Below are 16952 nucleotides of genomic sequence, written 5' to 3'. Positions count from 1 at the left end.
TAATGTAGACCAAAAAAAAATTTTTAAGTAGTTCTACCTATAGCTTTTACATATTTCCTATAACTAAAAATATTTTTTACAGAAACCTTTTTAGAGTAAATTAGTCAATGATGGCATAGGGACACAGTCCATCCTTTATCCATTCACTGACTCATTTAATACACAGTTATTGAGCAGGTACTGTTTTAGGTGCTGAGGATACAATAATTTAAAAAACAGACGAAATGAAAATAGTTAACACTTAGAGAATGTAAGGAACATTAAAAATATACATTAACTGGGAATTCCCTGGTGGTCCAGTGGTTAGGACTCTATGCTTTCACTGCTGAGGGCCTGGGTTCAATCCCTGGTTGATCCGACAAGCCGCGCGGTGTGGCAAGCAAGCAAACAAACAAACAAACAAAACAAATGAACAAAAAACATTAACTTATTTAATTCTCATAACAACTCTATAAGTAACATTATTATCCCCATTTTACAGATGAAGAAACAAACTTAAAGAGGTTGAGTAATATGTCAAAGGTCACATAGCTAAATAAACATCAGAGCTGGACTTTGAACCTAACTAGTCTGGCTCTAGGATGTGCACTTTAAATCCCTGCCACTTTACCACTGAAGGCAAAAAATGGAGGTCATAAAGATGGGCAGCCGTTATCTTTAGCCTCATGAGCACAAGGCAAATCAGGAGTAACCTCTTGGGAGTTCCCTGGTGGTCCAGTGGTTAGGACTCTGCACTCTCACTGCTGAGGGGCCCAGGTTCAACCCCTGGTCGGGGCACTAAAATCCCACAGGCTGCGCAGTGTGGCCAAAAAAAAAAAAAGATAAACTCTCTTCCAGCTTGGAGAGTTTATTATTGTAGACCTTGATAGCAAAGGCCAGTACAGCTCAGCTGGAATTAATGAAATCAAGTGAGGAAACAACACAGTACTATACTAAAAAGGACAGTAGTAGTCATGCTGCTGTGGATCCACAGGTGGCAGATATACAAGTTCATGGAGAGGGACTTCCCTGGTGGCGCAGTGCTTAGGAATCCGCCTGCCAATGCAGGGGACACGGGTTTGATCCCTGGTCCAGGAAGATCCCACGTGCCGCGGAGCAACTAAGCCCGTGCGCCACAACTACTGAAGCCCACATGCCTAGAGCCCGTGCTCCGACACAAGAGAAGCCACTGCAGTGAGAAGCCCGCGCACCGCAACTAGAGAAAGCCCACGCGGAGCAACGAAGATCCAACGCAGCCAAAAATTAATTAATTAATTAAAACAAATTCATGGAGAGATTGTTAACAGCTCTATTCACACGATGGCTTTCAGATTCTTTTTCATTTTGAGTGAGTGTGTTCCAAAAAAACGATGATCTAATAGCTTACCACAGTGGTTCCCCAGTTATGGAGACCTGGTTTTCCCTTTTCAGCGATGACTTTGTGACATGCTGTTTCCCAAACAATCATTACATGTAAGATTGTTGGGTGTTTTTAAAAAATAAGTCTCTAAAGTTCTTTTTGCAGCCAAGAACAGCTCGCCAGTGGATATATGGAAAGCAGATAGTACTGGAAAAACAGAGGAGATGACATAGCAGCAATTCAAAAGATACTATATCAAAATACTTTTTAAAAAAGATACAGGGCATTTAATCTTAGAAAGTACAAGGATGTGACAGGACTTTAGAATTAGGGGTGACTGTTTAAGCTGCCTTTGATTTTTAAAAATCCTAGTTTAAAAAAAAACTGTTTTCTTTGACATTTCTAACTTTACAATATTTAAAACATAGCATCTTCAAGATTCTGAATATGGATCTGATAGGGAAATTAATAACCAAATCTAAAATGCAGGGATGTTAAACACAGAGCTCAAAGCAAGGTCACTGTGGCATCTTCTTAGTAAAGAAACTTCATTCTGTGACAAGATTCCAGCTAACGAGGACTCTCAAATAACAAAAAACAGAGTAACAAACAACAATTTAGATTTGTTGATGCTTACCAGGTGCCAGGCATTGGGTTAAGTACTTTACATTGACTGTCTTTAATCTTCACCACAATCCTCCAGGGTAGGGATTATTTATTATCTGCACTTTATAGATGTGAAAACTGAGGCTTAGAAAGGTTAAATCACTTGCCTAACATCCCATCGCTAGCTGTGGTGGAGCCAACAGGGATTTGAGTGAAGGCTTTCTGACAGCAGACCTGCCTCACTTTAAAAGCACCATACAATACACACACCAGGTAAAAACAAAAAGGAAAAAAAAAAATTCCCTGCCAATTATTGTTCTAACTTGGTGCAAAAAACCACACTCAGCACTTGAGAGATTCTTATCTAATTCTTATAGCAACCTTATGCGGTAGGTACCAGCATCCTCTTTTTATAGAGGAGGGAGCTGAAGCTTAAAGAGGCCAAAAAACTTGCCCCGAGCCACACGTTCAGTAAGTGATAGATGCGAAACTTGGACCCAGGTCCGTTTGTCTCTGAAGCCCCGGTGTTCTTCACAGTTTCTTTGGGGGGGCTCAGTGAATACCCCAGATAGATCTTGCTCTCTGTTCTTATCTGTGGAGGAGCAAACTCTCCTCACCTTCTTTTCTAGGGCAATCATCGAAAACACCCACCCTCCATGGCCTCCTTCCACTGGCCGACTCCCACAGTTCCTACCCAACCAGGTGAGACCCTCTCTACTCTGAGCAGCTTTCTCGTCTGGTGTCCTTATCCACTCCCCCAGTCTGGGTCCCTCCTGACTGCTCAAAAGCACCCTAGGCTTACCTGATTCCAGCACTCATGCCCCCCTGGAGTCATCTGCTTACTGTTTGCGTTCCTTCTCCCTACCTCTCCAGGGTTCTGCCACATACACCATGCAACAGTGATTGTTTTTTGTCTCCTCAGTGTCTAGCTAAGCATCTGGCGCACAGTAGATGCTCAATGAATATTTTTTGTTTGTGGCTGTGCAGAGCTTGCGGGATTTAGTTCTCCAATGAGGGATCGAACCTGGGCCACAGCCGTGAAAGCGCCAAGTGCTAAGTACTGGACTGCCAGAGAATTCCCTCAATTAATGTCTGATGGATGGAAGAATAAATACTGACCTCTGAGGTCCTATACAATTAGCATATCATACTGAACGCCATAATTTGCAAGTCCCTGCCATTTATGGAACACACACACACACACACACAAACACAGTCACACAGTCACATGTATTGCTGAATCTATAGTTCTAATACTTACAAGAAATGGATTAAAATACTCATTTTTAGGATGAATAATGACAATTGGTAGATAAATTTCTCTGTTTTGAACAGATTTTTCTTGCTTTTTGAAAGAACAATTGTTTTCTAAGTATAAAGAGCACTAACGTTTGTAAAAATGGTCTGCGTCTTCAGGTACATTATCTCATTTAATCCTATGATCAGTTCTGTAAAATAGGTGTTATTAGATATTTTACAGTAGGATAATGAGCTCAAGGGTGATTTTTTCCAAGATTACGCAGCTAATAAATAAAATTGCTGGGAACAGGCTCCAGCTCTTCTCTTAATCCAGTGTTCTGTCCATGTTATCTATGAAGACATAGAAATACTAAAAACGAATATTGCCTATAAAACGTGGATTCACAAAAAGTAGTGAGGGAAGATTATTTATCCTTTCTTTCATACCAAATGAGAGAGCATATATCCTGGTAGGCATTGGATTTGGAATCATGAGAGCAGTAGCAGAGATATCTTTAGTTTCCTTAATTTTCCTGGCATATTTTTTATACTTTCTCTAAACCGCTAAAAAGAGAGTGGAACATTTCACTCTATAACTTCTGTACAATTTTTTACTATGTACCTATTTCAAAATTTTTACAAATAAAAAGATACCAATGAGTTTTTCTTTACTGAATCAAGCTGGCGTCACAAGGCATACCAACTGAGGGAAGGTGGTCTCCAAAAAGCCTGTAGAAATGCGATCATTGAATGCCCGTGGCGATACCTTCTCACGTCATTGCATATTAGGCGAACAGAGTTGTGAGGTAGGTACTAAGTAAGAGTAATGAGCAGACCCCTGTAACAGATGCCTTGAGAAGCCAAGAATGCTGCCTATCACAGATCTGTAAGCAGCAGATCGAGGGCTGAGTCCCTCGATCTAATTACCACTGCTATTTTCATTAGACCGGGCTGCCTAGACCTGCTGGTAAAAGTTTGGACTAGCTCTCCCGTCGGATTATGTGGGTTTCAACGCTGCTCTGCCGGGCCCCAATGTTCCCACAGAAAAGATCTCCAATATGTATCCAGTGAAAAACAGCAAGGTGTATTTCACCACTTTTGTGGGGAAAAGAGTGAAACTTTAAAAAAGAATTTATGTCGGCATTTGCTTATTACACATAAACTATCAGTTGCCTACGGGCTCTCCATCTGTAAAATGCGGGTGCCGGGATTACATTAAATTTTGCAAATATTAGAACAGTGTCTGGCACACTGAAGTACCATTTTACTTGGATTCTCAATCCAAATAATTCCCTGGCATAATCATATTCTAAAATACCCTTTTAAAAATCATTGTCAATTGGCAGAGGCAAGATGAAAATGTGGCAAGCCACAGCAAAATGTTAATTACTTAAAGCAGCTCTAAATTCGGCCCAAAGCAGAGTGATCAGCCAATGCTGAAAGATGCTTGGTGAATCACAATTACTGCACAGATACCAAAGAACTGTTCACCCTTTTACTGAGTACATTTATTCGGTTATTACCAAGATCTTTTTTTTTTTTTCTTCCCCTAAACGGGGTCGCGAAGATGCTTACTACACTGTATTTTAACAGTTTGCTACTCTAAATGGTACAAACAACTTTAAGGAAAATCTTAAACAAAATACGACCTCAGATTACGATCCCAAAACACATTTACAAGTCTCAACAATGTTACTGTCACCGGTTTAACGTCTAAGTTAGTAAAAAGCACACTGTAACTGCTGTAACGTCATGGGAAAAAAATGCTCTAGGATTACGTTCCAAACATAGGGTCTGGGGAACCTTTTAGAGGCCACGCCACGGTGACGAAAACCATCCCCCACCCCAAGCCACGTGGGGTTTTCGGCCTCCTCTCGGGCGCTTCCTTCCGCAGTCGGAGGACCAAAGAGAGTGACCTCAAGGACGGGGCGTGGCCGGGGGCGGGGCGACTTCGGTCCCCAGTGAGCTGAGCCCGCCCGCCGCCGCCGCCGCCGCCAGCCCGGCAGCCCCGCAGGTGTCCGAGCGCGCGCGGAGGAAGGACGGCGCGGGCGCGGGGGAAGGACGGCGCGGGCTCGGCCCGCAGTGCCGGCGCCGCCGCTGCCGTCCTTCCTCGCCACGCGAGTGCGCCCCGAGCCGCGCCGGGCTTCCCTGCGACGCGCGTTCCCGCCGCGCTCCCGTCCCACCGAGAGCGCAAATGTGACCACTGCCCGGGGAACCGGCGTGTGGCCACCGGCTGACCCTAACGCACTGTATGGCCCGAGATCCCTCCACTCCCCAAGAGTCTCGGCCGTTATCGCAACACGAGTAAGAGCACCCCGTCAGTGGCGCTCAGGCGGTTACTTACGTACGAATCAAGGAGTGATGTAGAATTTTGCTGTTCCGTAGGTGCTGTTTGGAAAAAGGATTCTCCATAAGGTATTTTAAGTGTACACGCTTATCTGCAGGCAGAGGGCCTTGGGGACAACTTTCAATGAATTGTGTGTATTTTACAGAGATCACTTCTCTCACTTTTTTCTAAACATGGGATGCTTTCCTCTTACCAACATCCGTTTTCATTTTGACTTTCTTTCTTAGGTTAGATGTTAACTACAATTCTGGATTTCATGTCGAACTTTGAAATAGTCAACTCTTGGTTTCTTTGGGTTTTGCTTCTTTCCCTCCTGTCACTAAATAACTGGTTAAGTTTTCGAAGTGTTGCCAGTCCTGTTAGTATTATCTCCAATAATGTACAAACCTAAACCGTTTGAGGTGTATGGAAAGAAAGCATGGTAAAGAAGCATGGAAAATAATAAAACTAGTGTGGCACCCTAATCTTAATTTGAAATAACACTGTGCAGTTAATATTACTGTGATATACAGATTTGGCTGATTGTGGGAATCTAGTTCCAAGAGATTAGCCACTAATTAATATTTCCAAGGTAATAAATAAGAGATGAGGTAATTTGCATTGTTCTATTGCTAGTGATTGATTTTCACTGGTACTTCTTACATCTTTATCTTATTGCAAACATGGACTAGCATATCAAGATAATCTCATTCCACATGCGTATGACTGGGTAAGGGCACTAGGAAAATGCATTGTGAAAAAAGAATTTGTGAAAGGAGAAAAGCTAGAAATATAGACCTTATAGAAAAGGCTTGGACTTCCCTGGTGGCGCAGTGGTTGAGAATCTGCCTGCCAATGCGGGAGACACGGGTTCGAGCCCCGGTCCGCGAAGATCCTACATGCCGTGAAGCAACTAAGCCCATGCACCACAACTACTGAGCCTGTGCTCTAGAGCCGTGAGCCACAACTACTGAGTCCACGTGCCACAACTACTGAAGCCCATGCTCCGCAACAAGAGAAGCCACCGCCAGGAGAAGCCTGCGCACCACAACGAAGAGTAGCCCCCGCTCGCCGCAACTAGAGAAAGCCGCGTGCAGCAACGAAGACCCAACACAGCCAAAAATAAATAAATTAAATAAATTTAGAAAGAAAAGGCTTTTGTTGCTAGAAAAAGATTAGTTATATGTATTTCTAGGGAAACTTTATATGGCCTAGTTTCTTTCATGAAAACTATCTCAAAGTTAAAACAAGGCTACAAACTCCTATTGAAGAAAGAAAAACCTTAATTTTAGATGTTTGTATCTACAAAGGATGGTAAAACAAGATATAGGAAGGCTATAACAAAAGACTTCCTTTTAGGGCTTCCCTGGTGGCGCAGTGGTTGAGAATCTACCTGCCAATGCAGGGGACACGGGTTCGAGCCCTGGTCTGGGAAGATCCCACATGCCGCGGAGCAACTAGGCCCGTGAGCCACAACTACTGAGCCTGCACGTCTGGAGCCTGGGCTCTGCAACAAAAGAGGCCACGATAGTGAGAGGCCCACGCACCGCGATGAAGAGTGGCCCCCGCTTGCCGCAACTAGAGAAAGCCCTCGCACAGAAACGAAGACCCAACACAGCCAAAAATAAATAAATAAATATTTTTAAAAAGTTAAAAAAAAAAAAAGACTTTCTTTTAAAAAGAAAAAAGGGCATTTGGGCTGTGAGAAGTGACTGAAAGCTAGGACTGGAAGAGCTATATTCTACAATAAAATAGAAAGTAAGTAACACCATACAAATTCGCCTTTAAGTGCTTTCCACTGTTTTATATATTAGTTTTCCTCTTCCAGTTTGATTTTGGATTCCTGTCCAAAAGGCGGTATTTCTTTTGCACAAGCCACAGTTCTTCACTTAGCCCTGGACACATAGTATTCTCAAATATTTGTTAACAGATTGGTTCAAAAAGTTGCCGTGATGTTCTACACGTGGAAGAAGAGACAATTACCTAGTAATTAAGCTCATTAAAAATAAAGGTTCTTCTTCCTTCAGGAGTATTTCTGAGTCTGTCTGCCCTGATTGCCAAAGCAAAAAGGCCTTATCCAGTCTCACCCTAGATTTATGCCTAAAATGCAGTTATAATCAATAGGATGACGGAAAATGAAGCCATTTATTTTAATGGGGTAGGCCATTTTTGAGAAGCAGTGATTTCACAGCAAGTGTTGGGGATAGTAAACTGGCTGGATAAGCTTGCTGATGCTTGTGGATCTTTGTCTCTACATGAGATCACGTGGAAAGACTGAATTTGAGAAATTCTTTTTAGGTTTTTCATGCTTGCAATCACATGAGTGTACACTGGAAAAAATGTACCAGGAGAGTAGACACACACTCAGGGTCTCGTTAATGTAATAACACTAGAGTTAGAAGTAAAGCAAACTGTAGCCCTGAAGTCTATTCTAAACTGAAAAACTGGACGTCTGGAGTACCACATGGTGTGAATGTGCGATACGAACTTCGAATAAAAGCTTTGGACGGAGAAAGCCAAGAGGCCAGCCCAGGAGCATATTCGGCGGGCTCTTGGCCTCGGAACTGAACCACTCGCGGATTCCCGGGCCAAAGACGGGCCTTGTACTCCTCTCCAGCCGAAAGGGGCGCGGAGGGCAGGGGCGGGGGAGAAGACAGCCCCGGCGGAGGAAGCGGCTCGAGGGGCTGGCCCCGGACCTGCGAGACGGCAAGGCTGAGGACAGGAGATGGACTGCGGGTGAAGGAATACTCCAACCTCGGTCCGCCTTTCCAGTTAAACCACGAACGGTACAGGGAAGATTCTGGACGTCCCCGCCGGGCCGCCTCCTCGCCGCTCCACCCCCGCCCCCGCCCTCCCCAGCTGTGCTGAGAGTAATTCATACAAAAGGAGGACTCGCCTCTGCCCGGGGGAATCCCAGGGACCGTCGATAAACTCCCACGAACCTGGAGCCGAGGGAGCGCTCGGCCCCGCCCCCCCTCCCACACGCTCTCGTCATCCTCTGGGTCAAGAGGAGCATGCGCGAGACACCGTGCGCTCGTCAGTGGGCTGAGCGCACATCGCCCACGGTCCCCGAGAAATGGGGGGAGGGGACGGCGATCGAATGGGTGCCTGGTGGAGGTGGCGCGGGGTAAACTGGGAAAGTGGTGTCGTGTGCTGGCCCCGCCCTTTTCCCGAGGGTGGGGGAGGACCATATATAAGTGCCGTAGTCCCCCTGAACGTTCTTTTTCGCAACGGGTTTGTCGCCAGGACACAGGTGAGTTCCGGGCGTGGCTTCCGTGGGCCTGGCCTCGGCGGGCGGCCGCGGCCTTTGCGTGCCTTTCGGGCCCTTGGGCCCCCTCCCCATGTTCTTGATGGCGAATTTTGGGTGCGGGTAGAGTTCGAGGCCTTGGTGGTTTCTCGAAACCCCTTGGCCTCGTGCTTCGGTGGAGGCCTGGCCGGGGCGCTGTGGCGGCTGCGTGGGGATCCCGCCGCGCCTTCTCGCCCGCCTCGTTCGTCCCCGCTATTTACCCCAAACGGCCGCGGGTTTTCTCCGTCCTGTGCGGGTCAGCCGAGGCCGGCCGGGGTCTATGACAGGACGGGCTTTTTGGCGCTCGTCGGTTTCGGGGGGGGGAGGGGGGCCGCGAGGCGCGGAGGGCGGTGGGCCCGCCTGGCCGGCGCACATGCCGGCGCAGCCTCGTTGGGGCGAGGCGGGGCCCGCGAGCCGCGGCCGGGCGGCAGGGCGAGCCGAGCGCCGCCCCGCCCGGCACCAGTTGCGTGCGCGGAAAGATGGCCGCTCCCCGGCCCCGCTGCACGGCCTCAAAATGGAGGACGCGGCGGCCCGGGAGGGGAGCGGTGGGTGAGTCACCCACACAAAGGCACCGGGCCGGTGCCTGCCGGGCGCTGCTCCCTGTGACCCCGCGGTGGACGGGCGCTGTCCTGGCACCTCGGTTCCTCGCGGCCCCAGGGGGGCCCTTCCTCGCGATGGGGGAGTGTTCCCGCCACGTTCGATGGTTGGAGACCAGAGTTGGGTCAGCTTGGCGCCGGTTGTAATGCTGCTTGCAGTTGGGATCGTGGCTTCTTCCCGAGCCTCCGGGACGGTGATCTGAAGGGGTCCCCCCCCAATATAGGTGTCGTGAAAACCACCGCTAAACCTAAGCAAAAATGGGAAAGGAGAAGACTCACATCAACATCGTTGTCATCGGACACGTAGATTCGGGGAAGTCCACCACTACTGGCCATCTGATCTACAAATGTGGTGGGATCGACAAGAGAACCATTGAGAAGTTCGAGAAGGAGGCTGCCGAGGTATGTGAAACAGGATGGTGTAAGGAGCTTGTCAGCAAGTACGTTAAGTGGTAATTTTCCAGAAGCGGCCCCTGGTCTAGATCCAACTAGCACTAGTTAAGGTACGTTGCGGAGTTTGTGGTCAAGTCATGGAACGCGAACTTCAAAGAAAAAGGCGAATGCGCCCAAGTTTAGCGGTATTAAGTGGAATGCAGCATTTCTTCCGAATAAGTGGGGGGAAGGGATTTCTTGCTGGAGTTTGGTCATGTTTTAGTTACCAAGTAACCATTCTTAATCCTTTTAGATGGGGAAGGGCTCCTTCAAGTATGCCTGGGTCTTGGACAAACTGAAAGCTGAACGCGAGCGTGGTATCACCATTGATATCTCCCTATGGAAATTCGAGACCAGCAAGTACTATGTGACCATCATTGATGCCCCAGGACACAGAGACTTCATCAAAAACATGATTACAGGCACATCCCAGGTTTGTAGGATTAAAAACTCCTGAAAGTAACTCTGGGCTTGTCTTCTGCATTGGCAAAGCCATGAGTTTCTTCTTTTGAAGAGCTTTTGTTTAACAGGATGTGGCCTTGTTTTCTTTCAAAGGCTGACTGTGCTGTCCTGATTGTTGCTGCTGGTGTTGGTGAATTTGAAGCAGGTATTTCCAAGAATGGGCAGACCCGTGAGCACGCCCTTCTGGCCTACACTCTGGGTGTGAAACAGCTAATTGTTGGAGTTAACAAAATGGATTCCACCGAGCCACCCTACAGCCAGAAGAGATACGAGGAAATTGTAAAGGAAGTCAGCACCTACATTAAGAAAATTGGCTACAACCCCGACACAGTAGCATTTGTGCCAATTTCTGGCTGGAATGGTGACAACATGCTGGAGCCAAGTGCTAACGTAAGTGATTTTCAGGAGTTTTAGGATTGTCCCGCAAGGGGGTAGGTTTGATGGTAACACTGACTGACCAGTCTTGTTTCAGATGCCGTGGTTCAAGGGATGGAAAGTCACCCGTAAAGATGGCAATGCCAGTGGGACCACACTGCTTGAAGCTCTGGATTGCATCCTGCCACCAACTCGCCCAACTGACAAGCCCTTGCGTTTGCCCCTCCAGGACGTCTACAAAATTGGTGGTAAGTTGAATGTTACAATCAGAACTTGTCTGGGTTGTTATGACGTCTTGTTCTTTCATACAAGGTATTTATTACGTGCTGTAAACATTTTAGGTATTGGCACTGTCCCTGTGGGTCGAGTGGAGACTGGTGTTCTCAAACCTGGCATGGTGGTCACCTTTGCTCCAGTCAACGTGACAACTGAAGTGAAGTCTGTTGAAATGCACCATGAAGCTTTGAGTGAAGCCCTTCCTGGGGACAACGTGGGCTTCAATGTCAAGAACGTGTCTGTCAAAGATGTTCGTCGTGGCAATGTGGCTGGTGACAGCAAAAATGACCCACCAATGGAAGCAGCTGGCTTCACAGCTCAGGTAACACTGAAGTTGACAGGTTTTTATTTACTGCTGTAAGTCTTTAAGTGTCTTTGAGACTCATTAAATGCAAGTCTTCTCTCCAGGTGATTATCTTGAATCATCCAGGCCAAATCAGTGCCGGCTATGCACCTGTGCTGGATTGTCACACAGCTCACATTGCCTGCAAGTTTGCTGAGCTGAAGGAGAAGATTGATCGTCGTTCTGGGAAAAAGCTGGAAGATGGCCCCAAATTCTTGAAATCTGGTGATGCTGCCATCGTTGATATGGTTCCTGGCAAACCCATGTGTGTTGAGAGCTTCTCTGACTATCCTCCTCTGGGTAAGGATGCCTTTTTGGTGTAATTAAAAACTTTACTAAAGGTTTGGGGGGAAAAAAGTGTTTCTAATGGTAATATTTGTTTTGACAGGCCGCTTTGCTGTTCGTGACATGAGACAGACGGTTGCTGTGGGCGTCATCAAAGCAGTCGACAAGAAGGCAGCTGGCGCTGGCAAGGTCACCAAGTCCGCCCAGAAAGCTCAGAGGGCTAAATGAACGTTATCCCCAGTACCTGCCACCCCAGTCTTAACCAGTGGGGGAAGAACGGTCTCAGAACTGTTTGTCTCAATTGGCCATTTAAGTTTAATAGCAAAAGACTGGTTAATGATAACAATGCATCGTAAAACCTTCAGAAGGAAAGGAGAATGTGTTGTGGACCATTTGTTTTGTGTGTGGCAGTTTTAAGTTATTAGTTTTTAAAATCAGTACTTTTTAATGGAAACAACTTGACCAAAAATCTGTCACAGAATTTGAGACCCATTAAAAAAGTTTAATGAGAAGCCTGTGTTTTCTTTTGGTCAACACTAACTTCCTGTAGTACTAATTACTTAGGTAAGAGTTGCCCATAATCTATTTCCGGTATTAAGTCTGCTGAAACAAAAGAATTTTATATTTCTGGGTTGGAGCTTCAGGTTTCTTACCCTTGTGTAAGGAGAATTCACCTGTTTAAGTACATCATAGAAAGGCGTTGGTACGACACTTCACAGGTTAGGACAGATTAGCAAAGTAGCTGTTATGTAAGCTAGTTTGTAAGAAGATAAAATTCTATAATATGAAAGATCATGTTGCATATAAAATTCTCTATGGTTACGTAAGTATTGAGTAAATGAGTTAGATCAAACTTTAGTTTCCCAGTTATGGGAAAGTGCATTCACATTTACAGAATTCAAGTAATTAACCTAAAATGTGAAGCCTAAAGAGTATTGAGCATTGCCCTGCTAGAGTTATTGTATCCAGATTCTAGGAAAAATAAAAGATGCTGGAAGCTAAGTGTGTTTCCTGTCACTTAAATAGAAATTCAGTTTCTATAGGAACTTTAATCTAATGAGCAAGGTTGGGTGAAGAGAAGAACATTGCCACACTGGAGATTAAAACAGTTTAAAGAGGTATGGTGGTAAAAGGTCCATTTGGGACTGAGTGTAGGAGAAGCTTAAATTCTAGTTTGAAAATGTTTTATGAAGTTAAGTCCCATTTTAAATACCTACTGGAAAGGAACATTGGAAGTTTTTAATTTGAAAGTTGCTGAAATTTGACATTTGGGCAGGGTGAAAATAGCTCAACTATAATAATGGATAATTTGGTAACCTGTAAATTGCAAGGGACTGGTCACAAGGGAAAAACTAGGTGGTTGCAGTTAATAGTAATTGATCTAGAGTATAAGTGACAACTGTCTAAATACCTGGTTTTGATATTTGGTGAATCTGAACACTTGTGCATTTGAGGAAAGTCTAATTCTGTATTTGATACCTTGGATTTTAGGATATGAAGGGGAAATTAAGGTAGCTGGAACTGGTGAAATCACCAGATACATATCCTATAGGCTTTTTTTGCTAATAGAAAGCATCCTGTAAGGTGTACACAGGTGAATTAACTGCAATTGGAGCATTTTTTTTCTCCTTTTTGAATTTTCCTGGGTAAAATGCCTTGTCACTGTTACATGAGGCCATTGGTAAGGGCTCTAAAATTAAATGATTAAAAGATTTTGTCCCCAGCTTGCTCCTTAATGTTTTGACAAGTAATGGTGTTTACTATGAAGATTAGAGACAAGAATAGGATTTTTAAGCATTGCTGGCTAGTATAAATGGTAGTTGATACACACAAATCTAACCTGCTGTAGGATTTATCAAGGGATTTGTGACCTGCCCACAATGGAAAGTCTCACTGCAGAAAACTGCTTTTCGTGAAATGGGAGAGCAGGAAGGGGGGAACAGGGCGGGGTGCACACTCCATGGCTTCTAGTCTGTGGACGTAATTTCTTCGAGCGCCACCTGCTGGTGGTCACTACAGATGAGTTTGAAACATGGATTTCTAGGTTCTGGATAAAGGAGTGTTTTGCTCACTTGAGTTTTTTCCACTAATTGCCTTTCCATGTGTATGAGCTGATTACCCAGTAGATTTATAAAACAAACTGGTGCTTGACCTTAAACCACATTTTATTTTTTTGAATATGTGGGTGCTCTGGGTCTTAGTTGGGGCATGTAGGATCTTCAGTTGCTGCATGCGGGATCTCTGGTTGCGGCACGTGCGCCCCCTACCCTGGGAGCGCAGAGTCTCAACCACTGGACCACCAGAGAAGTCCCTAAACCACATTCTACATTGGCCAGCTGTTGTGAAATCGCAGTGTAAGGACTCTCAAATGGAATCTTGTTGAAATCTGGTGCCAGGAATTCTGGTGTGATTTCAGAATATGAAAAGAGAGGAAGGCATTTTGGTTCAGGAGTTTAACAGATTGCCAGTAATGTGTATCTCATTTTTTAAAAAGTACTGTGATTACTCACCCTTTATTCCCAGAATAGGCAGTCTAGAATAAGTGAGTTTTGGCTAGGTCAGAACTCAATAATTTTATGCTTATAATTCTCCTACAGTTAATTATTGATAATTTATCTCACAAATCTCAGATGCATCAAGAGCTCAGCTATCTGGATGACACAATTTACTCTGAACTAATTGATTTGTTTCAGTGTGGTAATTTCAAAATGTTTTAACTGGAGACTGATGTTTAAATATTCCCCTATGGCCCTCAAAACAACTGAAATCACCTTAGTTTTACCTTAGTTTTTTGAATATTTGTTTTAAATGTGCTTTTTTAGGCAAAAGTGTAAATTGACTACACCTTACAAATCTTGTTGGAAAGTGTTAATAATAAATTGCCAAACTAGGAGGCTGACTTTGAGGTCTGATGTTAGATGCAATTTTGGAAGATGCAGTTTTTTCAAGAACAAGAGCAGTTCATCTGGTTATTTGAGTTGTCTGATCTGCCCAACAAAGGCTGACTGCCTAAGTGGTGAAGAGCTCTTGATTTTCATTCGTTTGCAGAATGCGGTGTGAAAATCTTGAGTATTACCAGGACAGGACTGTGGGTTTTATTTTTATTAAAATGTATTTACCTTGGTTAACTTTTCCGCTGAGTTGAGCACTGAGCTCAAGAAGAAGCTGTTCCTGGCTGTATATTCACAATTCCTGAAATGGGCAACTCTAGGAAAGGGGTGACAACTAATTTCTTGTGTGTCAAGATGCCCTTTCATGTTATCCATTGATTGTAGATGTTTGTCATCGTGAAATGCTGCAGAAATAAGTACAGTAAGTTGAGAATTAAAGTTACATTACAGAGTTAGGACCTGTGTCTTGAAGGGAGTGAACAGCATGAGTGCTCAATCCTGTGATTGGGGGAGGAGAGCATGCGCTTTCATGAGACAAGAGGGAGGAATAAGATGTATTTTCCTTTTGTTTTTTTAACCTTTCTGAAATTTTCTTTTCCTGATCTGGTTTTGCATTTCGTGACTTGTGTTCTTTCTTCACTTCTAAACCCATAGGTTCTCTCACCCTGGTGGCGGTCAGAGTCCTCTGTTATTTGCCAGCCTCTGGGAACTTCCATGACTAGTTAAAACTACAATTGAAGTTTTACATTGCTTGCTCAGTTGATAGTGATTTAGAAAAAAGAAAACTTTCTTTGTTAGGAAATTGCCACATGGCTTCTGAAAGGTCACTGACCTCTGATCCAGTGGAAACCTTGAAAAGGTCATATGGCTTTGTTCTTTTCTAAATAGAAGGTTATGCTGTAGTCCTGCAGTCATCAGAAATGAGTGAAATAAGTAGTGAAATTGTCATTTACCTTGGACAGCCCTCAGCAGGCCCGTGGATCTCTAAGCGTTTAGAGCTCAGTTTGTGGTCTCGGTGGGAAAGACATCATGACAACAAAGATACTGTTAAATTAATGTTACAATAATTACAAGTAAGCAAAAGAGTATTAGAAAACTGTTAAATTAATGTTACAATAATTACAAGTAAGCAAAGAGTATTAGAAAACTTAGTAAGCAAGAGATTTAGAAGTTTTCCCCATTTTTTTATTGAGGTAACACTAAAATTCACTCTTTTAAAGTGTAGTTCTGCAAGTTTGGATAAATACGGTTCACGATCAAGGTATAGAGTACTTCCATCACCCCTCTCCCTCCCCCAAATTCCCCTGTGCCCCTTTGTAGTCAGCCCCTCTCCTCTACCTCCAACCCGTGGTAACCACTGACCTATATATTCTGTGCCTATAATTTTGTTTTGCAGCAATGTCACATACCTGGATTCATACAGTATGTAGCCTTTTGAGTCTGGTTTTCATTTAGCGTGATGCATTTGAGATTCATCTGTTTAGCATATATCAGTAATCTGTTCCTTTTTAATGACTGTAAGTTTGTTTATAGCTGAGGGATGGTTGTTTCCTGTTTTGGATTAATTACGAATAAACTATAAATATGCACATATAGGTTTGTGTGTGACTATAGGTTTTCATTTTACTTGTTTAAATACTTAGGAGTGGGATTGCTTAGTCGTTGGCAAGCGCATACCTTATCTTTGTAAGAAACTGCTGAACTGTTTTGCAAAGTGGATGAACTGTTAGTAATAGATTAAGTGAAATTTTTTTTTTTAACTTTTGGGTTTATTTTATTTATTTATTTATTTATTTATGGCTGTGGTGGGTCTTCGTTTCTGTGCGAGGGCTTTCTCTAGTTGCGGCAAGCGGGGGCCGCTCTTCATCGCGGTGCGCGGGCCTCTCACTATCGCAGCCTCTCTTGTTGCGGAGCACAGGCTCCAGACGCGCAGGCTCAGTAGTTGTGGCTCACGGGCCCAGTTGCTCCGCGGCATGTGGGATCTTCCCAGACCAGGGCTCGAACCCGTGTCCCCTGCATTGGCAGGCAGATTCTCAACCACTGCGCCACCAGGGAAGTCCAGATTAAGTGAAATTTTAAATTTTATTTTGATATTAATTTTTCAAGGAAGAAAATTAATTTGACTAAATGAGTGTTACACTGAGATTCTGTAGGGCACTTGTGCCCAGGCACTGGGGATAGTGTTGTGAACAAAATGAACACAGTTCTTGCCTTTTGAGTTTATATAATATACTGGGGGAGCTGGATACTAACTGAATGAGTAGATAATTCTGAGTTGTGGTGATGCTCTGAAGGGAAAGAGAAAGATACTATGAGGGAGAAGAGTGAAAGGGACATAATTTAGGTTGGCTAGAGATGGTATTTGTCAGGAATAGCTGAGATCTGAAGGATAAGTAGAAGTTACGAGGCTCCTAAATCATCCCATTGCTGGATGAAATTTTTTCTTGATATTTACTTAAACTTGACTGATGGTAATTTAAAATCATACCTAGGCTA

At 44.3% G+C, this 16952-nt stretch overlaps 1 protein-coding gene across 1 annotated transcript; it reads left to right on the top strand.

The window, feature by feature from the left end:
• Nucleotides 1-8661: 8661 nt before the first annotated feature.
• Nucleotides 8662-16051, top strand: EEF1A1 (eukaryotic translation elongation factor 1 alpha 1). The gene is made up of 8 exons (XM_061207545.1): nucleotides 8662-8763; nucleotides 9617-9794; nucleotides 10078-10257; nucleotides 10380-10676; nucleotides 10759-10909; nucleotides 11003-11259; nucleotides 11346-11580; nucleotides 11669-16051. The coding sequence occupies exons 2-8, from the start codon at nucleotides 9651-9653 to the stop codon at nucleotides 11791-11793; spliced, it is 1389 nt and encodes a 462-aa protein (XP_061063528.1). The 5' UTR covers nucleotides 8662-8763; nucleotides 9617-9650; the 3' UTR covers nucleotides 11794-16051.
• Nucleotides 16052-16952: the final 901 nt, after the last annotated feature.

The sequence above is a fragment of the Eubalaena glacialis genome, chromosome 12 (genome assembly GCF_028564815.1).
Source record: "Eubalaena glacialis isolate mEubGla1 chromosome 12, mEubGla1.1.hap2.+ XY, whole genome shotgun sequence".
In the NCBI taxonomy this organism is placed as follows: domain Eukaryota; kingdom Metazoa; phylum Chordata; class Mammalia; order Artiodactyla; family Balaenidae; genus Eubalaena; species Eubalaena glacialis.
This window is presented reverse-complemented; position numbering and strand designations above follow the sequence as displayed.

Excerpts from the sequence above, each read along its gene's own strand:
- EEF1A1 (XM_061207545.1), top strand. The coding sequence starts at position 9,651 with ATGGGAAAGGAGAAGACTCACATCAACATCGTTGTCATCGGACACGTA. Across the intron at positions 10,910-11,002 it reads GGACGTCTACAAAATTGGTG|GTATTGGCACTGTCCCTGTG; the intron begins GTAAGTTGAATG and ends TAAACATTTTAG. Across the intron at positions 11,260-11,345 it reads CAGCTGGCTTCACAGCTCAG|GTGATTATCTTGAATCATCC; the intron begins GTAACACTGAAG and ends TCTTCTCTCCAG.